The sequence below is a fragment of the Phoxinus phoxinus genome (genome assembly GCF_949152265.1).
Source record: "Phoxinus phoxinus genome assembly, chromosome: 21".
Classification (NCBI taxonomy): Eukaryota; Metazoa; Chordata; class Actinopteri; order Cypriniformes; family Leuciscidae; genus Phoxinus; species Phoxinus phoxinus.
In genome coordinates, this window is record NC_136896.1 from 3289223 (window position 1) to 3314348 (window position 25126).

The 25126-nt window shown below is 36.9% G+C and overlaps 1 protein-coding gene across 4 annotated transcripts in view; it reads right to left on the reverse strand.

The window, feature by feature from the left end:
• Window positions 1–947: 947 nt before the first annotated feature.
• The window catches only part of adam12a (ADAM metallopeptidase domain 12a), a 103237-nt gene continuing 79058 nt past the window's right edge, over window positions 948–25126 (reverse strand). For 3 of the 4 annotated variants that reach the window (XM_079594518.1, XM_079594517.1, XM_079594519.1), the window contains 11 exons: window positions 24596–24685; window positions 22500–22695; window positions 22272–22380; window positions 19402–19600; window positions 16326–16403; window positions 13352–13460; window positions 13128–13263; window positions 12193–12319; window positions 10836–11030; window positions 5297–5454; window positions 948–2413 (listed from right to left, as the gene is read on the reverse strand). In XM_079594518.1, the coding sequence (XP_079450644.1) occupies window positions 2344–2413; window positions 5297–5454; window positions 10836–11030; window positions 12193–12319; window positions 13128–13263; window positions 13352–13460; window positions 16326–16403; window positions 19402–19600; window positions 22272–22380; window positions 22500–22695; window positions 24596–24685 (1467 nt within the window). In that variant the 3' untranslated portion in view covers window positions 948–2343. Of the gene's footprint in view, window positions 2414–5296; window positions 5455–5551; window positions 5577–10835; window positions 11031–12192; window positions 12320–13127; window positions 13264–13351; window positions 13461–16325; window positions 16404–19401; window positions 19601–22271; window positions 22381–22499; window positions 22696–24595; window positions 24686–25126 lie in introns of all 4 variants that reach the window. The other variant, XR_013795590.1, reaches the window with a different exon arrangement.

A 25126-nucleotide genomic window follows, 5' to 3' on the forward strand; every position in this document is an offset into this window, starting at 1 on the left:
AAAAAAAAAAAAAAATGTTACCAACCCCAAACTTTTGACCAGCAGTGTTTATATTTTTGAGTCTCAAACTCTCGGTAAAACATCAGGACCCAATGTTTGCTTGAACTATTTCTGTGATTCATAACTGTTGAACTATTTCTGTTATTCATAACTATGTCTGTTATTCATCAGTGTGCACCAGACTATCATTCTTGCTATTCAATTAAACCGTTTATGATGTTGTAGTTTCTCAAAAAGTGATCAGAAAACAGGCGAGTTACAGGAAAAGCCAGTTTGCACTTATTTTTAATTCTGACCAGTAACTCATGACCATAATAACTCCTAAACCAAACATTTTTAAATCATGTATGCACATCCTTTTCTCTTAGTGCAGTGTTTTCATTTACCCGGACAAATCACCCATGAAACTCTGAGACACCGACCCGCTGACCGCAGCGTGTTTGAGGGAGACCAACGGGATTATGGGAATATTTAGAGAAGGATATGTCAGTTTTCATTAACCACAATCCCGTTATAATGCTCCATTATTTAGGTCGTAAGACAGAAAGTCCTCATGTAATTCATTTCATCTTTTCCCCGCACCATAACTATTTTCAGAACATATGAGCATATGGATCATGGTCATGAAATCAGCGCCGTGTCTCTCGATCTGTCCAGTAAACACACGTGCTCTTATTACGGGTCTCCAAGCTGAGATCTCCTGTGTGAACCGTCTGAACACAACTGCATTACAACATCTGTGTATCGTCCTCACGAGCTTTGAAATCAACAAAAGCTGCAAATGTGCATAAAATGTGTTGCAAATGTTTTCATCCTCACCAAAAAAAGAAAACAAGACTCGTTTATACGTGAAATGGAGTGAATTCAGCACATTATTCAGGACTGTATCCTCTCTGCACATGTCCGGCTCATATTTCACCTCAAAATCAAAATTTTTTTTTTTTTTTACAATAAAGCTTGTTTTAAATACCCTTATGATAGTTTGCATTGTGATATTTTAAGCACATTTTCCAGACAACTTCTCATTATTGCAATACAGTACATCATCTTGCCCTGATGATTTTACAGATATTTTATTTTATTTAGCATAAATATATTTATATATTGGATATATTGAAAACGACAGATGCTTTTTAAATCAGCCTCATATTTAATTGAGTTTGCACCATTACATTTAATAATTTAACAGACGCTTTAATCCAAAGCAACTTGCACTAATTCTGTTACTTTGCTGTTTATTATCTACTGTATAAAGCATTATAATAATAAAGCTGACTAGTCTTTAAAAGAAAATGAGGCTCAGTTTTAAGAATATTAAGATTTCCATGACAATTGTAATTTCCACTCAAAATCTCATTAATGCAAAGCAAAAAATAATAATTATACATTTTAAACTGTAATATTTATTCACCATGATAGTTTGTATGATAGTATTTATTTTACTGCTTTTAGATTGTTCTGATTTAAATACAAAAAAATAATCTAAAACTAATATTTTTACTTATTATCTATGATGATTGTCATTAATGATATACAGTATTTTTTTTACTGTACTAACAATGACTATATATCAATGATAATACATAGATAATAATTAGAATTAAAAAAATATATAAAAATAGTCAGATGTATTACAGTCATTAGAATATAAGGGGAAAAATACTTTAAAAAGTCACAATGTAAAAAAAAGAGGCTATTTTTTCAATGCAAATTTTAATTTATTAATTTTTCTTTTACTTTGGGGTGAAATGTGACCCGGACATATTTGAGTGAGATTCAACCTCATATCAAAGTATTTTCATGCATTCAGGTTAAATCATGTCTGAAATAGATCGTAAAAATGGCTATTAAATCATATTAAATTGTTAAAAAAGCCCTTTTCATATATACCAAAAGACATCACAGACTCAGAACCATTAGCAAAGTACAAATCCCAATTCACGTTTCCATTTAAATCTGGTTTCAGTCCAGTTTAGCGTTCATGTTCACAGATACCCCGTCTTCTCTTTCCTCCGCTGGTACACAGTCGAAAAAGGTCCGAACAACAACAATAGCAACAACAACAAAAGGTCAATCAGGTAAACGTGGGCGAACCACCGATTGCTACGATTGAGAAAGTGTCAACCACAGTGCACTGTGCTCAAATAAATACGACGCTCGTAACCGACATAAATAACGCGTGACATGTACCTGAGCTTGGACTCATAGCACCGTTTAGAGGGAGAGTACCGCGGGGGTCAAAGGTCACCCCTCACATCAGGACTCTGACACGCCACGTGTCCCGCAGAGGTTCATAGTGCAAAAAGCGAGTGTCTCCAGGGGCCGAAATCCCTCCGCCGGCTCTCAGCTGCTGAACTTCACTCCGGCTGGGAGCGGAGGCTTCGGCAGCGTGGGCGGATGTTTGGGAGGAGGCCTGCGAACCCGTGCAACAAAACGTCAATCAGAGAATGCATCACTTCATCTTTGGGTCATTCCTACAGGATGGTGTATTTTGGACAGAGCAGGTTTGTTGAAACAAACATATATATTCCCTTTGTTTGCACTGTAAACCCTAATGCTCAAAATACTTAATTGGTTTGAGTAGGACAAACTTAAAGGTGGGGTATGTGATTTGCAAAACGGCCGGTAGATTTTGAAAATACACAACTCAAATGGTCCTACCTTCTTTCCTTTGACTCCACCCATTAAAATAACATGGACCAATCAATGGTACGACCGATTGATTGACACACTTACTGTCCAATGATTCTAGGTGGTCTTGGAAATGATTGGCTGGAGTTTTTTGAGTCCTGCCTGCTCCACAGATGATTAAATTGCTTAATTTTTATTTCAGTGCTTCTAACTCAGTGGCTGTAAGTGGGTTAGGAATAGGATTTTAAGTGATTTTGAAAAAATGGCCAAAAAAGAGAATTACATACCCCACCTTTAAATTAAACTAATTAGTTCAGTCAGATTAACTTTTATGAGTATTTAGCACTTTCTTTTGCTTTCAAGTTCACAGAACTGATATATTTTAAGTTAACTCAACTGATTCATTGTTCTGAGTTCTTAATGAAATTATTTCTTTTAATTTAGACAAACTTAAGTTTAACTGAAACGGCTGGGATGTCGATTTCCTAGCATGCTTTGCTGATGGCACTCGAAAGGGAGAGTAAATGCTAAAATTAAGTGTAATATAATGTGTTTTTTTGTGCCAGACTAATGTTAAGTGGGAGATTTAGTAGTGATTAATGTTTTGTTATGCTAATTATAGAAGAATTTCTGTTAATGTTGGTTTTAGGATAGTTACCATCATGGGGACAAGTGGTGCATGCGCTTGATTTGAGAGCAAATAATACTTTTATATTGTTGCACTCACACAGCAAGTGCTTATGTATAACATACTATTGCTAATATGTTATCAAATTAGTATGTTAGTGGATTAGCTTGTTAAAGCTAACTAAGTTTAAACTAATAAAAGTGTTCACATTGAGATTACATGAAAGTTAAGTTAATTGTATGAATTAGTATAGGCTACTCATACATTTTGATTGTTCTTAACTTGAAATGTTAAAGTACAAAATAAAAATCTGCTAGTTCTGCTTACTTAAACATTGAATTTCATAACTTAAAAACTTAAATGTTTTGAGTTCTGCCAACTTATTCGGGTTTACAGGGTGTGAATGTAAAAGTTTCACAGATTAAAGTGCAGATAAAAGGAGTTATTATCTTCTGAAAGAAAGAAGTGATTGTGAACTTCCTGAAACGAGTCGTCAGTAATTCCAGTCTCACTTCCTGCTGAACCTGCATAGGTTTGTGACTAATTTGCATAATGCCAGCCTGTGGTCTTGATTGGCTGTGGGTGAACAGCGTCTGCTTTGCCCCGCCCTCACACACTGTAGTTTATCTGAGACTGGGAGAGTTTGGTTCGTGTTGATCATGTCGAGAAGACGCTGTTGTCTGGTAAAACCGACGGCATCGTTACATCACTGTGTATCAAGAGCTGAGGAAAAGCAGAAATTCAGATATGCTAATGAGCCTTTGGTTTCTGACACACACTAAGCGATCGACCAATCACGACAGACTGGGCAATTTGACCAATCAGAGCAGAGCAGGCTCTCAGAACGGAGGGGTTTAGAGAGACCGAATGACGTTTTCTTTTCTTTCATGTGCTTAAAATGTATAATTTTTTATTCTTAGTTGCTAATCGTTTTGACTTTGTGTTAATGGGCTACATCTATGCTACGTGGCATGAAAGCTGATTAACATGTAAAATATGCAGTATTGTTGTTTTGACAATATGAAATCCAGCAGACTGTGGATCTGAGATTCATTTGATCATTATCTATATTTTAGAAGAAAATGTATGCAGGGTTGAGGAGTGACTAGTTCCGTGTAATGAAATTATGGTATTAAATTACAAAATGAATGTAATTGTATTTAGTTGTATTACTGAGGTAAAATGTGCAATTCAATTAGTTACTAATCAAATTAAAAGGAAATTGCTTTGCATTTATAAAGTAATCAAAATAAAGTAATCAAAACTACATGTATAATGCGGGTAACTTATAAAAATAAGCAATTACATTTCCAAAGTAACCTCCCTAACACTGAATATCTGTGAGATTCAAATTCCAGTTCATGAATTGAATGGAGGCCAATTCTGAAATTCTGAATTTTGCACAAGCCTGGACTGTGTGTGTGTGTGTGTGTGTGTGTGTGTGTGTGTGTGTGTGTGAGAGAGAGTGTGAGTGAGTGAGTGAGTGTGTGAGTGAGTGAGTGAGTGAGTGAGTGTGTGTGTGTGTGTGTGTGAGTGAGTGAGTGAGTGAGTGTGAGTGTGTGTGTTAGTGAGTGAGTGTGTGTGTGTGTGTGTAAGAGAGAGAGAGAGAGAGAGAGTGTGTGTGTGTGTGTGTGTGTGTGTGAGAGAGAGAGTCTGTGTGTGTGTGTGTGTGTGTGTGTGTGTGTGTGTGTGTGTGTGTGTGTGTGTGAGAGAGAGAGAGAGAGTGTGTATGTGTGTGAGAGAGAGTCTGTGTTTGTGTGTGTGTGTGTGTGTGTGAGTGAGTGAGTGAGTGAGTGTGTGTGTGAGTGTGTGTGTGTGTGTGAGTGAGTGTGTGTGAGAGAGAGAGAGAGAGAGAGAGAGAGAGTGTGTGTGTGTGTAAGAGAGAGTGTATGTGTGTGAGAGAGAGAGAGAGAGAGAATGTGTATGTGTGTGTGTGAGAGAGAGTCTGTGTGTGTGTGTGTGTGTGTGTGTGTGTGTGTGTGTGTGTGTGTGTGTGTGTGTGTGTGTGTGAGTGTGTGTGTGTGTGTGTGTGTGTACCTGCAGGGCTGCGGGTGAGGTGCAGCGGGACGGGGCCGGGCCGGGGTCGGGATAGGAGCCGGGAGTCGGACCGCAGACGGGTTACGCATCACCCGGATGTTTCGACCCAGCGGGTCAGCGGGAAGAGGCTTCTGGGGTGCACTGGGCTTCTCGAACGCCTGGGGTAGACATGGGATGTATTCATTCATTTAGCAAGCATGATTAGTGTGACATGAGATCTTTCATACCTCACAGATTTTTGGAGACTTTTCTTACATCTCCTGATTCTCAGATGTTTCTCCTGGGAAAAAGATTCCAGTAAATCAGTATTGTTATTGTTAACTAAAACTATCAAAATAATAATCATTTTGTAAATAATTTTTAAATAATTTAATTTTTGGTAAGCTGAAATAAAATATATGCAAAAAAATCAGTGTTGTGATCTAAAAGGAAAACTATGCAAAATTATTTTTAGTCATTGAAATAAAGATGAAATAAAATAAAATATAAATATTAGATGGAAAAACTTTTTTTTAAATTACCACAACTAAACTCATCCTAATGAAAAAATACAAAAGCCCATAACAAAATGACTAAAATGTAAACTGACAATGTTAAAATAATAGCTAATTCAAAATATTAATAAATACACTATAGTAATAAGTACTATTATTAATAATACTATAAAAACATAAATAATAATCCAAAAACAATACTGCAGTAAATCGTGTATCCTTGAGTTTCAGAAAAGATTCAAATTGGGTTCAAATGACCCAAGTCTACATACAGAAAAAAAGGCCAAAATAAACAAACAATTGGAAATAAATACAATAATAAATATAAACAATTCTAATAATTAAATATATTAATATATATGTTATACAATTTCTCTTGTTTTGAGCGTCCACCAGAGGGCAGTGAAAGCTAATCAAACTTCACTGCTGTGTGTGGCTTCACTGCTGCCATAGCAACTCTCTCCAGAGGTCATGTGACATGCTCATGTGTTCCTAATCTGCACGCTGACTATGAGGTAACGATAACCTGCTACCTGCTCTCCATCTGGTCCTCATTCTCTCATCATCTTCATCTTCATCTCGCTTCAGATCCAAACATGATTTCACTGCTCACTTCCCTCTATTCTTTAACATGTAATAAAGGACTGAACTGCTCATATCTCAAGCGTTGCATGATTGCTGACGACAGGGAGTTGTTTTGTGGCTGATAAAAAGGTCTTGAGAAACCTTGCAAGGAGTGAGTCTCATGTCTAACGCTTCCCTGATGGAAAGTGTTGAAGAGCTGCATGTCCTCACACACACGCACGCATGCACGCACACACACACTTTTAATAAAACATTGTTTTTTCAGCTATTTGAATGAGCTATTTTAAGCTAAATGTCCTCAAAAACCATGTTTAAGTTGTAATACCGACACGTCTTTATACACATTTGTGTCCTCATAAATCACATAAACAAGAACACACACACACACACTTGTTAATTAAAGGATTAATTCACCCATAATGACTTGTGTTTAAAAGGTATAGTGTACTTTAGGTTCATTTCCTGATAAGCTATGCATAAAACTTAAAATATAAAATGTTGCATTAATTAATTTTACTATGTGTATATTAATTCAGTTGTTTACATAAATTAATTTTAAAATAACTAAAATACAGGCTAACATTTGAACCAATCTAAAATTGTGTTTTAGAGTCTGGTGCTCGCTCCATGAAGAACTTTTTATTCTCTAGTTATTGAAACAAACAAACAAACAAATAACATAAAATAAGAAAATAAGGCCATGGTTTCCATTTCCAGGGAATGCATGATCAGATCAAATGTAAACCCTGAATGCAATGAAAGTCACTTTTGATAAAAGTGTTATTGTGTATTGTTGGTTCATGGCTGTTTTAATGAGGTTTAGTGTTGTTTCTCTAGAGACGGATCATCCTCACCTATCCAGTTCCTTCCTCTCTCTGCTATCTGCCTCTCCACAGGGCTTCATATAAAAAAACACAAAGACTCTCCTTTCACAAGCAGGTTTTTATGGGACAAACCAACAAATTGCCACAATTTATCAAACAACAGACAGGCGCATGTCATCTTCACCCGTCCAAATAATCCTCTTCAACCAAACAACTCCATTCTAGTCGTGTTATTTAATGCACAGTCTTTGTTGTCACGGATTGTAAAAGAGCCACATTTGATGAGATTTTTACAAATGGTGGAACGATTAAGCTCACTTAAATCTCCATCAGGAGACTCTAAAGTGACTAAATGCCACCAGTATTTCCAGCAATTTAAAGGCAGGGTAGGCGAGTTGTTCCAGAATTATTATTTGTTATGCTGGTTGAAGCCTCTTCACATCCCGATAGTAATCACTAAGTTAAGAGGTCTAAATTTATTTATGCATATGAAACTCGAAAATTTAGAATATCGTGCAAAAGTTAATTTATTTCAGTAATTCAACTTAAAAGGTGAAACTAATATATTATATAGACTCATTAGATGCAAAGTGAGATATTTCAAGTCTTTATTTGTTATAATTTGGATGATTATGGCTTACAGCTTATGAAAACCCCAAATTCAAAATTAGAATATTGTGAAATATTCATAGCTGTAAGCCATCCCATAATCATCACAATTATAACAAAAAAAGGCTTGAAATATCTCACTTTGCATCTAATGAGTCTATATAATATATTAGTTTCACCTTTTAAGTTGAATTACTGAAATAAATTAACTTATGCACGATATTCTAATCTTTCGAGTTTCACCTGTAAATTAGGGCTTTGACTTTTGCCCAAAAATCATATTCGAAGTTCGTTTGTTTATTCATATTAATATTCAAATATATACTAATAATATTTTGACCATTAAATCCCTTCAGTAAGACCTATATTGGTATCAAACTTAAGTTGAATATGTTCTGTCCACCAGAGGGCAGTGTATCAGTCAATGTCAATAGGCAGGCAATGATGTTTTCAGAAGAAAAACACACTGTCACGACTTTAATATTAAAAATCAGACCCTGGATTAAACACAAACAGTCAGGAGTGTAGATTTCGAACTCCTCGTCAGGCGTGGTTGTTGTAGGCGTTGGCGCGGCCATTGTTTTGGTATACAAAATAGGCGCTAACCAGGACGCTAACGTCACCTACAGGAGCCCAGATGACCAATAATAGGCTTGCTAATGAGCTCGCGATTCACAACTTCACCAGGCGTGAAAAAGCCTCGGAATCTGAATAAAAAAACAACGTTTACAAGCAAACACATTAACAAAAAATAATGGCCATAACATTTTTGAATATTGAAGGCTGCCTAATATTCGTTCGGATATCATAATTTTTTTAAATATTCAAATTATATTCGTATAATGAAGTTCGGAGTCAAAGCCTTACTGTATATCGTCTGAGGAAGGTGTAGGACCATAAAATGTTCGCATAAAATGCAACGATATGATGTCCTACCTGCCTGTCAGTGTGTCGTGCATTTCCACTCCTCCGCGCACCTGCTCGCACAGACATCACACGTCATCAGCGCATTTCATGCTAGAGTTAGACAGACGTCAGTCACCGAGCAGCGCAAACGAAACAGCAGCACCTTTTACAGTTCCTCCTGAACCCAAACAACCGTTCACATCATAACTACTGTCATGGAAGAGATGGAAACGCGTGACGTTACTCCAAATTATGCTTTTCAATAGACCTTATTCACAGCAGGGCCATAATGGGAATGAAAGCGAGGCTGTGAGGGACAGACACACATCTCATCAATGGACTGTACTGTTATTTAATGTATTTTTGGATTGTTCTGCTCATGAAACACTGGAAAAAATCTTTCCAAGAAATTTCAGTTGACAAAAAACTCCAGACAACGCTTGATGAATAGACCATCGGTGATGCATGTTGCAGCGTGCCGTCATATCTGACTATAACATATGTAACACGCTTTCAAAATAACACGCTTAAATTTTTTTTTAAAAAACGGTCTAATTATAGACTGTAAAAAATGCGCTACACATGGCACTTATAGTTTATAACGGGATAGTTTATTTGTGGTTCGATTACGGATATTTCACGTCACGTTTGAATGCATATTCGAATTTAGAATAAAAAGAGCCCTACTCTGATCATATGCTTTTTAAGCTTGCTATTACTAGCCTCTCCAAACTTGCCTACCCTACCTTTAAACTGAGTTTGTCAATTTGTCTGAGGCAGACTATTTTAAGCCATGTCAAACTGTGTCAAGCTTTCTGTTCCATTCTGACCGACTCACGCGGTCTCTATTGGCCCGCCAGAGGCTTGCATGAACCTCTGAAAACACTTGAGATTTACTACGGCACAGTGGTCTAATGAAAGAGGCCTGTTCACGCCACTGGAGCTCCAACATTAAACTGTAAATCTGTTCTAAAATATTACCGTGTGCATGAACAATGAGCTCTAACTCGCCATTGCAACACTGCTGGGAATGAGAGAATGATGAAAATACATTAAATAAGAAAAGTACAATGTATCTGCTGACATGTATAGAAGTGTATACCATGTTCTTATCAGTGGTGCTGTTGCTCATTGATTTGAACAAGCCCCCAACTGTAAGCATCAAACTGGGTGTGCTATTATTTTTCTCAGTTTCACACTTACAATTTTCACTTGCTGGACAGTAAAAAAGGTGGAAGGAAAAAAAGTTTCATAGACGCACATTGTAGGAGGGAGGGACCCAAGTCACCAAGTGAACCAGTAAAAAACCACCTAGCAACCATACAGAACACCCTAGCCCTCTAGCAACCACCTAGCAACCATTCATACCAAAGCAAACACACAGAACCACACAGAACGTCCTAGCAACCACTCAAAACATCTTAGCAACTTAATAACAACCATGCAGAACACTAGCAACCATCTAGAACACACTTGAAACCACCCAACAATACCCTAGCAAACAAACAGAACCACACAGAACATCCAAACAAACACCTAAAACATAAAAGCAACACCCTAACAACCAAGCAGAACACCCTAGCAACCACCCAGAACATCTTAGCAACCCCCTAGCAACCATCTAGAACACCCTTGAAACCACCCAACAATACCCTAGCATACAAACAGAACCACAGAAAACGTCCTAGCAACCAAAAACTTCTTAGCAACCACCTAGCAACCATGCAGAACACCATAGCAACCACCTAGCAACACCCTATCAAGAAACCACGCTAACAATGGCTAAGCGATCACCCAGAAACCACACAGAACACCCAAGCAACCACCTAGCGATTTATTCAACAATATTATTGATCTGCCTGCATTGACACCTTCAGAACTGATTTGAAACAATGTTCATGTTTGAAACAATCTGTACTGTAAAAAGTGCTATATAAATAAAAGTGACTTGACTTGACCTAGCAACATTCTAGCAACCACTCAGAACACCCTCGCACTCACAATAAAATCTAGTTAATATATGCAGTTTCTCCAGCGTTGTAATTATCACGGCATATTTACACACCCACACACACACACACACGCACACGCACACAAACACACACGCACACAAACACTCACCATGGCGATCTTGCAGACGTTCTGGCAAGCGAGCGCTGGTGCGGAGGCTCTGGGTGGAGATGAGTGTGTGTGTGTGTGTGTGTGTGGTGGCGTCAGTGGCAGTGGGTGAGAGAGGTGCACTGGAGGGCACTGGGGCAGTCGGCGGAGACCATGAGACGGGACCACAGATCCCACCGTCTGGAGAGGAGACTGAGGCTAGAGAGAGAGAGAGAGAGAGAGAGAACACACTTCACAATGCATTCATGTCACACAAGCTTCCAATAATGTTTGGTTTACACTATGAACATTCTGTCTAACATCTCCTTTCTGTTCCACAGAAACAGGGTGAGTAAATGAGGATGAACTCATTTTTGGCTGAACTATCCTCTTAAATGATACAAATGAGTCTCATATGAGCACACACACACACACACACACACACACACACACACACACACACACACACACACACACACACACACACACACACACACACACACACACACGCCAGATGTGACAAGAACAAGAGGAGATGAGAGACAGAAACTGTGTGTGTGTGTGTGTGTGTGTGTGTGTGTGTGTGTGTGTGTGTGTGTGTGTGTCTGTTTAACCTCACCTTGCCTAACATCAAACAGAACTACATCCTCTATCCTGTTACCATCATCACACATTATGAGGACCAGATACTGCAGTCGCTCTTAAAAGAACAGTACACCAAAAAACAAGGATCATGTGACACTGAAGACTAGAGTTTACAGTTTACAATATATTCAAATAGAAGTTAATTTAAACTAATAATGTTTCACAATAAATATATATATATATATATACTGTATTCCTGATCAAAAATGCTGCCTTAATGTGCATTAAAGACATTAAAAACCTCACTGACCCCACACGTTTGAACACACTCGCAGCGCAGGGCATCCGCTGCACCACAGGGTCAGTCGAGGTGCTTTACACATCCTCTAATCACAGATCTCAACTACAGCCCTGAGATCAAAATTGCATCTACAATCCATCTGGCTGACAGGCGTCTCTACTGATTTTCCAACAATTTGTGAATGGCTGTATAGAGTATGTGTGTTCTGACAGCTAAAGAGCAGGTTTCAAACGCTCAATTTATCTTTGTTGTGCTTTTTGTTAAACAAACCTCTGGAGCTTGAGATGAGTGGCAATTGTCAGTATATGCATACATATGAAATATGCATATCCATTAATCTCTCTCTATGTGTGAGGGGATGTGTAATATATATATATATGTGTGTATGCATATGTATGATATATGCAAATGAGGGATGAAGGAGGAGAGCAGGAGGCAGGCACACACGCACGCACACACGCACGCACGCACACACACACACACACACACACACACCTTATATATGCTGGCACTTTGTGGTAAAGCTGTAGTCTGACGTTGAGGAGACGTTCTGTACATCGAGTGTGTTTGAGTGCCAGTGTGTGTGTGAGCTGGACTGTTCAGCCTGTTGGGTCCGACAGACCTGGAGTAAAGTAAAAACAGCAAACACTCTTTAGAACAAAAGGTTGAATGGGGTTCTATATAGAACTCTAGTGTTTTAAAGAACATTTTATGCTAATAAAAATTCTATAAGGAGTGATTGCATAATACTTTCATGTTTTTTTTCTTCTTCTAGTGATAAAGTACAGTATGTGTACGAGCTGTTTAATTTTAAAAAATTACCTTTTTTTCTAAGAGTGACAATGTAGGACATTGCATTAATGTTGTGCATTATTGTAACATTAACAATGTAAAGCCATTCCCAGACTGCAAAATGGAAATGTGTATGGTCATGGCATTGCAATCATGTGCAAATTAACCCACATTTACATATCAATGCATATTCAGAATTTGTAAACTTCCTCTCCCCAATTAACATCATGAACTATGGCAGTACACAGAGTTTAGCCAATCACAATGCAACTCATTTACATATAGAATTCTAGACGATAGAGTAGCAAAAACTGTTTAGTTCTAAGGGTCAGAAAATGGTCTTTGAAAAACTAAATTATGGGTTTATTTCGATAGTCCACGTTTGTCATTCTACTAATTATAAGTAACTTTGCAACTACATGATGTCAACTAAGTCCCTTTAGAGTATAAGTAGACGGTTAGGGGATGGGTAGGGTTATAAGTTATAGTTGACATGTAGTTACAAAAGTTACTTATAATTATAAGTGGACCAACAAAATAAAGTAAAACTTCAACTGGTCGGGAACAAACTTTTATATTTTAGCATGGCCACTTGCTCCTTCAAAGTGATTGTTTATTACAGCGGTGCAGTTTAATACCTCAGTTTTTCCATGGTGTTCTTCTTATTGCTGAAGAACAGACTGAGCAGAGTTTTCCTCTTGATGCACGCGATTATTCCAACACACAGCAGACACAGAAACGCCACCAGGATCCCCACCGTCACACTGCTGCTGTCTGCATGCACACACACACACACACACATCTGTGAAGTGTTGAAGAGCAGGACAACAGTCACACACACACACACACACACGTTTAATACCTGTGGGTCTCATCGGGCCGCTGTCCATGCTTCCTCCGAATCCAGCTTTATCACAGAACGGAGGAGCCCACAGAGCCTCACAGTGACAGTTCTTATTATTATTACAAACCTGCGCATGAGACAACATCACAACTGTATTAATACTCAGATGGATCTACTTTACATTACAGAAAAATTAAAGAGCATAGGTTTAGTTAACAGAGAAGAACACCTACTGATGTAAATAAGAGAGACATAGTTTAAAAAAATACACTATATTTACTATCATTTATTCTTGTTTAGAAATAATATTTATGTAAATATGCAAGTATTTCTCCACTACCTTTGCCAAAGCTGTAAGGAAATGTATATATATTATTAATTATTATATATATTTATATCTATCTATCTATCTATCTATCTATCTATCTATCTATCTATCTATCTATCTATCTATCTATCTATCTATCTATCTATCTATCTATCTATCTATCTATCTATCTATCTATCTATATAAACTAATAAATGTAAGAATATTTATGTAAATATGCAAGTATTTGTCCAATACTTTTGCCAAAGCTATAAGAAGAAAATATATAATATATATTATATTATATAAATTATATTATGATATATAAAAAAATCTATATATTCAGTATATATATATATACAAAATAAGAAATATATTTAAGAATACTTTATGTAAATATGGAAGTATATGTCCACTATCTTAGCCAAAGCTGTAAGAAAACAATAAGATATATAAATATAATATATTATTATTAAATAATATATATATAAAATAAGAAATAAATGTAAGAATATTTGTCAATATGCAATTATTTGTCCACTACCTGTTCCAATGCTGTAAGAAAAAATAAGATGTATAACTATATTATTATTAAATATATATATGAGAATTGGGAGTTTAAACATGGTTGATTATCATATACCGGTAAGTAATTACAATGACAATGTAAAAATGATCAAAATACAGTAGGTTTAATTTAATTTAAGATGAAATGTTACCTGAACATTTTCTCTTGAACAATTGAATTGCTAAATGTAAAATATAATTATTTTTTTAGCAACTTTGGTGAACATGTCTTCATGGTCTCTACATGTGTTTGTGTGCTGTACGTCTCAGAGAGCACCTCCTCAACATCCACCAAAACACTCACACACTTCCTTTCTTCTCCATTTGTCAGCGTTTGTTTCTGGTTCTTATCTTCTGGTGCTGATGAGCTGCAGATGTTGAACATCTTGATCTAATCTGGAGATTCATGACTCATTCATCGACGTCCACTATCTGTTTCTCACTATCTCAGTAACCTGTTCCTCGGGAAGACTGCTTTCATTGTGAGATCTGTTATAATGCTGGAGCTAAAACTCAGGGTTCGCACCCCCAATATTTACACAGATCTCATCTGGACTCATTTTTACAGTAATCTAAACACGCTTGTCCTAATTGAATGAAGATTTTAAAAAGCAGGCAATCTAAATGTGTAAAACTATCAGCAGAAACAGAGCGTGGAAATAAAGCTTTCCAACTCAGATCCATCTTGAACTTTCAGAAAACACCAGTTCATAAAACCTACCCAGACCAGCCTGAATATATTTTTTTTACATGCACAATCAAAATATTAGGTCATTAGGTAAAGTGAAAAAGCACACATAAACATGCATCATGATTTTGTTCCACAGATTTGTGACTTAATGTGAGAAAATATTCCTAGTAGATACTAACAAGCGCCACAAATTACGCTCATTTGTGATAATAATATAAATGTCTTGCTGCTCTTTAAAAATAAAAGGCCTCTTGCATAGCTCACAAGTGAGTGTTTCGCAGCAGAAACCTGATGAACGGCACTTTGAGCTGGACATAAACGAGGTTATTGAGGCTGATTGATTGACCCATTCAGAGGGACAGTGGGAGAGATCACACGCTTCTGCTTCTGCTGCGTGTGTGTGTCTCACAGCACAATACAGAGAGAGAACCACGTCAAATAAAGGTGGCTTTTACTTGCGTTCAAGTCATGTCAGAATTACTATAATTATGTTCAGCATAACACAAATTATTTCTTGAAATCATATTGTGAATAAGCAAGACATTTTCAATTCTCTCTCTGAGCTTTTCCATTCAAGAATTCACAACAACAACAGAATGATTATAATTTTGTGTTTCTAAAATCACATTCACATCATAACCAAAGTCATAATTATGAGCGGGAAGCACAATTTGTCATTAAAGCTCGGCTTTGACCAATGATACATCATGTAAAAACAACAAAAACGTCAGCAGTTAATGCTAAAAGTGTTTACAGCACATATTTCTGTTCGATATTTTACATATGTGTTATTCAATATTACGTGAGATTTTTTTTACCTGATTTTTTTGTTATTTAGTTGCAGAATGTAATTATATCATCGCTCTGCTCTTTATAGCAAGTTGGATATATAAGTATCCAACTATATCCAGTATATTCATGTAAAGCAATATATAATATATAGCAAATCTCAACTGCTTGTATCGTCCAAAAATGTAATCCAGATCTAATCTGCTAAATGTGACTATGGCACGATGATATGTTAAGATTATAAACACATATTTTTCTGTAAAGCTACTTTGAAACATTGTGTATTGTGAATAGTGCTATATAAATAAATTTGACTTGAATTAATGGAGTCATCATTACTAACAAAGCCACTCTAAGCCCATTTTGGCATTATGAGTGCATTTCTCAGACTCATTTATGAGGACATTGTGTAATTATGGTAATCCTGGCATGAACGCCACATTAGATTCAGCAAAGATCCCTCAAGTTATCAGGAAGATTTCTCCACTGTATGGGTTTCTTAAGTTAATATGTAAGTCTATGGAGATGAAGCTCTCAGGATAAGTTCAGATTGGTTTCCGGGTTGATGTTCGCCAGATATATTTCCGAGTGAAACTGTGATGTTGTGAAGACAGTCAGACGCTGTGATAAGAACTCACCCCATGTCCGCTGCACTTGTCCGAACAGTCGTGAACCCCGAGCACACTGATGTTCTGACACTGTCTGTTTACACACATCTGGAGACGCACAGAGACACTTTATTTAGTGATGCTCAACTCCACCCAAACATACTGTCATCCAGCAATGACCCATCCAAATGGAGGAAATGTCTTATATGTGTCACATGCAATTCAGTTTGACACACATTTACTGGTTTACAACTTCATTTCTGTATTACTGTGATGTCAGGGTAATTTCCAGTTATGTCAATGAGGACACTTTTACCTTAGTTAAAGGAACACGCCGACTTTTGGGGACTTGCCGTAACTCTGTCTGACCTAGCTAGCCTAGCTTAGCACAAAGACTGGATGACACGCTGTGACTATCCACCTTATTCCTGACGATCTCACTGCGTTTTTAATTATGGGTGGCACTTCCGGTTTGGGGAACTTCCATTCAAAAAGGCTGAAACTAATCATTTAAAGGGGTCATGACATGAGAAACCAAATTTGCCTTGATCTTTTGGTATATAAGAGGTCTTTGTACCATTAAAACGTCCTGCAAGTTTCATAGCTTAAGACGTCCTCCCCATTATAAACGAATCATTTATTTAATCATGCTCTAAATACAGCTCGTTCTGGATCCATGGTAAGAAGTGACGTCACATTACGAAGTGACGTACCAGCGTTTGCATATGACCGCCTCCAGCACAAGACAACTACGCTTTAAGCGCAAGACAACTACGCTCATTTCGTATCATTGTCACGACCGCGCGCCTCACAAGTGTTCAGTCGACGGACAGCGAGTGGGTCTGTGTACAGGGAAATTACGATGCCGCGCAGATGTGCTGTTCCTGGCTGTGGACAAACAACATCTTTGAATACGCTGCGAAAGATCCAGTCGTCAGGGAAAAATGGATGCACTTTATTTTTTTGCGGACGTCCCAGTACATTTGAAGGATGACTGTTTTGAGAACAAATCCCAATATGATGCTGGCTTTGCCAGAAAACTGTTGCTCAAAGATAAGTCCGTGCCGACTATTCTGGGCTCAACAACGACGACGCAAACTGTGAGTAATGTATTTAAAACTTTAAACTACTTTTTAAATACGCTGAATCCGCAAAAGTTCTGGCTGGGGGCGTTAATAATTGATGCATAGGCACTGACGTTAGCCAATCATAACAGTGGGCGTTAACACTGAACTCTTAAAGGGGAAACACCCCCAAAACAGACTGTGTGAATCAGAGGATGAGAAACAGGGTGGGAAAGGGTCATAAATCACTACATTTAAAAAGTTTTTTTGTAAAAAAAACTATAGTAATACTATAATTGCACCTAAGGGAACATAATAATAAAATAAAAAACCCATGTCATGACCCCTTTAAAATCATAAGTTTGCCAAACAAATAAAGCTTATCTGTTAGTTTGACTGGATGAGCTGTCAATTTCCCTTCATGGTTTATTTTCAGGCATCATGAGAATAACACACACTTGGTATTTTAACGTGACATGTTATAACAAGAATATCTATGGCAAGAGCTCTTTTCAGTCGCTGCTTTCTTTTCCCTTGTGATCATTTTCTTTTTTCCCTTTGCAATCCACTGTAAAACTATTAAAAAAGACAACATACTGCGCATTTATGGTCTGTTTCCCGAATTTAATTTACGATATATTCCATTAATAATTCACTGGAATGCGCGAATAATCTCTCTCGTTATTCTCATCAAATCCTCACGTCTCTTTCCAGGTTTGTTTTCACAGGTAAATCCAATTTATAATCCGTCAAAATGACAGAAATCATTTTGAAATAGTAACACGTAATGCTGAAGTTAATGAACATTTTTGATTAAGGCAACATAAGTTACCGATATATTACAGTGATATTTAACCAAAGACTCGCGCTTTTGGGGTTATTTGGTCAGTTGAATGTACCTTGTTGATGCTTTTACACTTTTAAATTTCCTTTTAATGTTCGATGTTTGAACGGTGAGTAGATTAACGTCGTTTTATGGTGACACTTTCTTAAATTGCGTTCACAGAGCGAGCCTTTTCACTGATTGTTTACAGCTTAATGGAAGTTACACCCATAATTCGCGCAAAGCGTCATGGGGCGCAGGAATAGGATACAAATCACAACATGTAAAAAGGAAAATGTTGGCGTTATTTTGTCATTTATTGGGAGCAGTATGCTAGCTGGAGCCGTTTACCTCCAGTCTTTGTGCTAAGCTAGGCTAGCGGTGTGTGCGTCAGACAGAGTTACGGCACGCACGGAGATGAGAAGGGTATTATGGACTTATCTAACTCTGGGGGATACGGTGAATAAGCTAAAGTCCCAAAAAGTCGGCGTGTTCCTGTAACATCCCTGATTTCATTTGACGACTCAATTCTGACTAAATGTGCAGTTATTGCAGTTTACCTTTGCATGGGAGCAAAGACTTCTTACTGATTTTCATGTATTATAGAAATTAATTATAATGATAACACATCAGGGTCAGAAATAAAATAAACTGGTGTAAAAATGACACCAAATGTGACAAAAACGCCCTAGATATTTACAAAGCATGGACAAATAATACCCCCATATAGTAAACTCCTTTTTTGTTGCTGTTGTTTTGCCATGATGTGATATTTGATATTTCATAATACCCTATTATAGTCATATGAGTTTGTTAATCGATAACGAGCCTAATTTACATTTTAAATGTGACGTTGTGCATTGAAAAGAATGACAATGACAAAATGATTGTATGTGGTTAATGAATAAGATGCAGGGTTTTGAGCTGCACTTTTGCAAAGTCGTAAATGTTTAGTGAATTTGCATACATACTATATTATGGGTAGAAATGCTCCTGAAAATCAATTCTACAGAGCAAATATTGTCCCTTAATTTATATCCCTTAAAATAATGTAATAATAATAATAATGATAATACCCTAGGAAAAGCATAGCAAAGCAATTCAACCCACTGCAGTCCTGATGTTGTTGATCCACACAGGCCTGATTTGCATAAGCTTGAGTTTTTAGTAAGGGTCTGATTTGATAAATAAACATCTTCTCATTATTTACTCTCTTTACCATGTTTTCTCCACATTTGGTGCCGGTGAGCACGAGGCCCGGATCCGGCATGTCGTCCCCCAGGTACACATGGGTCCCGCGGCAGAGGATACGCCCGCCCTCCTGGAGTGGGATGTTGGTTTCTATGGAGACGGCGTTGGTGCCGATCACCGGCCGGTTGGCTCCGCCCTGACACTGGATCTTCCCACATTTAGCATCTCTGGAAAACAACAGCAAGAACACTTTTTGAAAGGCAAAACTTTTACAAAGAAGATTGAAGAATATAAGCACATAGGCAAATCCACTATACCTTTTTTTAGTTAAAAAAGACTTCAATATACAGTCAAACCAAAATTTATTCAGACACCTTCAACATTTCTCACATTATTACAGTTTATTCACTATAGTTTAGAAAATGACAAAAACTCAGTTGATATTTCACTGGTTTTGTCCTTCTGTTAGACTATCTCACAAATTAATTACCGGTATGTTGAATATCTGTCAGCTGTTAATAGACAGTCAAACCAAAATGTATTATTACAGTTTATTCGCTATAGTTTAGAAAATGGTAATACAAATATGACAAGAACTCAGTTGATATTTCCCTGGTTTCTGTTAGACTGTCTCACAAACGAATTATGTTGAATATCTGTCAGCTGTTAAATTTAACTACACAATTAGATAATACCAGTTTAGCTTAACCAATTACCAAGCAAAGCTTAATTTTGTTCAGTCTGTGGTGTAAAAAGAGCATTAGCAATTAAAGAAAAAAACACTTCAGCAAAACATGGTCAGGTCAAAGTGTCTGAATACATTTTGGTTCCAAATTTTGTATAAATTTTACTGGTAGTCACTGTACGAAGAATTTTTGGGTATAATATGTCACAGTTTACTTTATTTTGCTCTCCTCACTTACATAAATGAACTATACCAACTATGTCCTGCACCCACTAGTAAAACAATATCAAAAATGATATCTGGTGTCTGAATGATGCTTGGTTTGATGTATATACGGGTGGAACTCAACATTTTTTAATATTGTGCAAAAGTTCATTTATTTCTGTAATTCAACTTAAAAGGTGAAACTAATATATGCAACGTGAGATATTTCAAGTTTTTATGTGTTATAATTTTGATGATTATGGCTTACAGTTTATGAAAACCTTTTCACAATATTCTAATTTTGAATTTGGGGTTTTCATAAACTGAAGGCTTGAAATATCTCACTTTGCATGTAACGAGTCTATAGTATATTAGTTTCACATTTTAAGTTGAATTACTGAAATAAATGAACTTTTGCACGATTTTCACATTTTTCGAGTTTCACCTGTATATTCTTTTTTTGCATTTTATTATTTACATCTAGCCTTGTTTTTTTCCTAGCTGTCCGAACTGACATGCGACCCATTTCTGGGTTGTGTGACCACAACTCATTTAAAATTTTGTATAACGTTTTTCCATAGCTAACAGATCTTACGTTCTGAATTAGCCAGTTTCCCAGACTGACACGTATGCCGTGTTATCACAGCGCTGAAGTGTGATTCCTCCACAGAGGATCATGGTAACGGGACATACATCTTTAATTCCAATGCAGCCAAAAACATGGAGAAATAATGAGGCATCCTCTCCACTGAAGACCAATTACTGCATTCACAGGCAGTTTCTCACGCAGTCCAGTCCAAAACGAGAGGCAGACGGACAGACAGACAGAGAGCAGAACGTCGCTCAGGTCCCTTCGGCCAAAATAAAGAGTCATTAGCGTCTGAAAACCGTCCGTTCCCCGTTTCTCTCTCCGTCTGTCCACTTCAGTCATTACAGTAATTACTTCATCGAGGATATGATCCGTGAAGCAGCCAATTTGAGCTCAATTAAAACAAAATGTATGACAGGTGTTACCTGCAAATGCAAATTACTGGGACATTTTCAATAGGCTTCTGTTTTCTTCCACTTTTAAAGGCTCATGTTGTTATTTGTCCGGCTGTATAGCGTTTGATTTCTCAGCGGATGGATCAGTCAATAAAGAACAGTACGAGAGGGAAATGACTGTATGAGAGAAATACATTTAAACTGTAATTTAAATCTAAAAAAAAGTAATTTTAAGAGAAAAACACCCTCACTAAATAAACACTCAAAGGATTTAAAGGCTCTTTTGATTTTCTGGCGTCCTGATGTGAACTCACTAAAAGCAACATCCGTCCAAAAATCTGAAATATACAATAATTAATTTAGCAGCAAATCAACAACCATCTGCTGCAATGTTATAATAATAATAAAAAAATCCCTCATGTAGTTGTGGTGATATCAATTATGGACGACAGGGGCTAGTTGTCACACTTTTTACACCAGTGAATATGTTTTTTTTTTTTTTTAAGTCAATTTCTGTTACACAAACCTTAAAGTCTTGGCTTCAAAAAAGCTATTGAACTTTTGTCCCCAATATCGGGGCATGTTGTCACACAAAATATGAAGCAAGTTTTTACAATGAAATCTACATATTATAGGCCAAATCTAAACAATTATGTAACAGCAAAAATATAAAAAGTAACATACAAAAAATATGAAACCATTGGTTAAATAAATATATATTGGTTAATTCATAAATATATGAATTATTAACAATTTCTGTAATAATATTCCCAATTTCTGTAAAAAAAATAAATAAATGTTTGTATTTATTTTTATAATGGTGTTTGTCATCAAATACAATTTTTCACTTTCACCTTTCCAAGTTATTTAGTTTTTTCTTGTGATGTTTTGTATTTTATTATTTCTATATTTATTATTTTAATTTCTAGTAATAATGTATAATGTAGGCTATATTAATTTCTTCTATACATAAACTCAAATATTGCTCCAGCAATACTGAACTCAAAGTCGATATTTTCTCCTACCGTGCTTCACATTTGGCAAATGACCCCTTTGCGTCTTTTCCACAGTTTCCATACGGATCTCCCGCCGAGTTGACTCTTTCGAAGCAGATTCCCGGAGCTGGTTTTGCACCTGCCGAATGCACACACACATCTCTCACAGAAAGGAATTGACATTGCAGGTATTTTCACATACACTGAACACAGATGCAGTCGTGGCTCCTCCAGGCCAGCGGGTGGCGCTGTTCTCACCCTGTCCCCAGAGTGTGATGCACTGCTGCTCGTGTGTTTGGCAGATGCCGTTGTAACAGTGGCCATCTACACCCTGGCAGGTGTGTCCGTCGTGCAGGTAGACGTTAGCAGGGCAGTGAGGGTCGGCGCCGGTGCAAAACTCTGGCAGGTCGCAGGAGTTACTGGATTCACGGCACGGCGTCCCTGGAGGCTTCAGCTGCACAGACACACACATCATGATGTATTAACATGAGTCCTTTCAGTCAACATCAAATTGACTGTTTAATTTAATACTTTTATCTCAATTTCTTAATGTTAATGTGTGAATGATTCATCAGTGCATGATTCTAATGAATAAAAAATCTGTATTGCTTTAGGATAATGTGGACTTTTATTTACTTATTTTGTTAAATAAGTGCAACAAATAAGGTGTATAGAGAGCCTAAGTCCCGCCCCTCCGCTTCCGGCTCATGGGACATTATTTCGGAAAAAATATGTATGGTAGTCAATGGCGAGAGACAACTTATCTTTTTATTCCGTCTGAATTGTGCCCTGAATTACACATATGATGTTTGTCAATTTAAAAGATAATTATGAAAGTCAAGAAAGTCGCAGTTTGTCATAAAACAGAAGAGTAACGTTTAGTTTATGTGAAAATCGCTCAATAAACTACATCTCTCGTCTCGCACTATACGTCACCGTTGCTCGTGTGTGTGCAGTCTGGTACAACACACTCCGGCATCACGGCGTAACGTTACGATTATAACGGAAGACTATAGAAAACATGACAGACGTTATCTTCAGTAAAATTATCTTCAGTAAAGTTAGCTTCAGTAAAGTTAGCGTTAGTAAAGTTAGCTTCAGTAAAGTCAGCTTCAGTAAAGTTAGCGTTAGTAAAGTTAGCTTCAGTAAAGTCAGCTTCAGTAAAGTCAGCTTCAGTAAAGTTAGCGTTAGTAAAGTTAGCTTCAGTAAAGTCAGCTTCAGTAAAGTTAGCGTTAGTAAAGTTAGCTCCAGTAAAGTCAGCTTCAGTAAAGTCAGCTTCAGTAAAGTTAGCGTTAGTAAAGTTAGCTTCAGTAAAGTCAGCTTCAGTAAAGTTAGCGTTAGTAAAGTTAGCTTCAGTAAAGTCAGCTTCAGTAAAGTTATCTTCAGTAAAGTTAGCTCCAGTAAAGTTAGCTTCAGTAAAGTCAGCTTCAGTAAAGTTAGCGTTAGTAAAGTTATCTTCAGTAAAGTTAGCTTCAGTAAAGTTAGCTTCAGTAAAGTCAGCTTCAGTAAAGTTAGCTTCAGTAAAGTTAGCTTCAGTAAAGTTAGTGTCAGTAAAGTTAGCGTTAGTAAAGTTAGCTTCAGTAAAGTTAGCTTCAGTAAAGTTAGCGTCAGTAAAGTTAGCGTTAGTAAAGTTAGCTTCAGTAAAGTTAGCTTCAGTAAAGTTAGTGTCAGTAAAGTTAGCGTTAGTAAAGTTAGTGTCAGTAAAGTTAGCGTTAGTAAAGTTAGCTTCAGTAAAGTTAGCTTCAGTAAAGTTAGCGTCAGTAAAGTTAGCGTTAGTAAAGTTAGCTTCAGTAAAGTCAGCTTCAGTAAAGTTAGCTTCAGTAAAGTTAGCTTCAGTAAAGTTAGCGTCAGTAAAGTTAGCGTTAGTAAAGTTAGCTTCAGTAAAGTCAGCTTCAGTAAAGTTAGCTTCAGTAAAGTCAGCTTCAGTAAAGTTAGCGTCAGTAAAGTTAGCGTTAGTAAAGTTAGCTTCAGTAAAGTTAGCTTCAGTAAAGTTAGCTTCAGTAAAGTTAGCTTCAGTAAAGTTAGCTTCAGTAAAGTTAGCTTCATTCATTGAGTGAAAAGGTATGACGCCACATGTGCGCCTTTTGGGTTTGTAGTATTTGTAATTACGTATCTTCACAGTGTTATACCTCAACAGTTTTACATCAAACTGCGACTTTCTTGACTTTAAAATGTATCTTTTAAATTGATAAACATAATATGTGTAATTCAGGGCACAATTCAAACGAGATCAAAATATTTGTTGTCTCTCGCCATTGACTACCATACAATATTTTTCCGAAATAAGGTCCCATGGTGGTCCACCGGAAGGGGAGGGGCTTAGGCTCTCTGTTATGATGGATGTCACGAGTCACCTGACAGTTTTCACAGCACTGTCCGTGCGCACACACAGCCTCCTCCTTCAGTGTGCATGTGCTGGCATTACAGCAGGGATTCAGACACTCCTACAGACACACAGATTCAACAATTCATCAACAGAAAAAAAAAAATGTTTTCAACATTGATAATAATCAGAAATGTTTCTTGAGCAGCAAATCAGCATATTACAATGATTTCTGAATGATCATGTGACACTGAAGACTGGAGTAATGACAGTTTAAAATATATACACATAGAAACAAGTTTCAAAATATTTCATAAAATTACTGTTTTTACTGCATTTTGATTAACTGAAAGCAGCCTTAGTGAGCAGATTTCAAAAACATAAAATAAAATCTTACTGATTGCAAACTTTTTTAAGTTATTGTACATACTTTATGCTTTCCCCACCAGCATTAAAAAAAGAAGTTGCCAGCCACCGCCAGCATGTTTGATAATTTACACCAAAAAATATAAAAACTTTTTTTTTTTAAGCTGAGAAATTTGCATTTTTGTCAAAGACTACA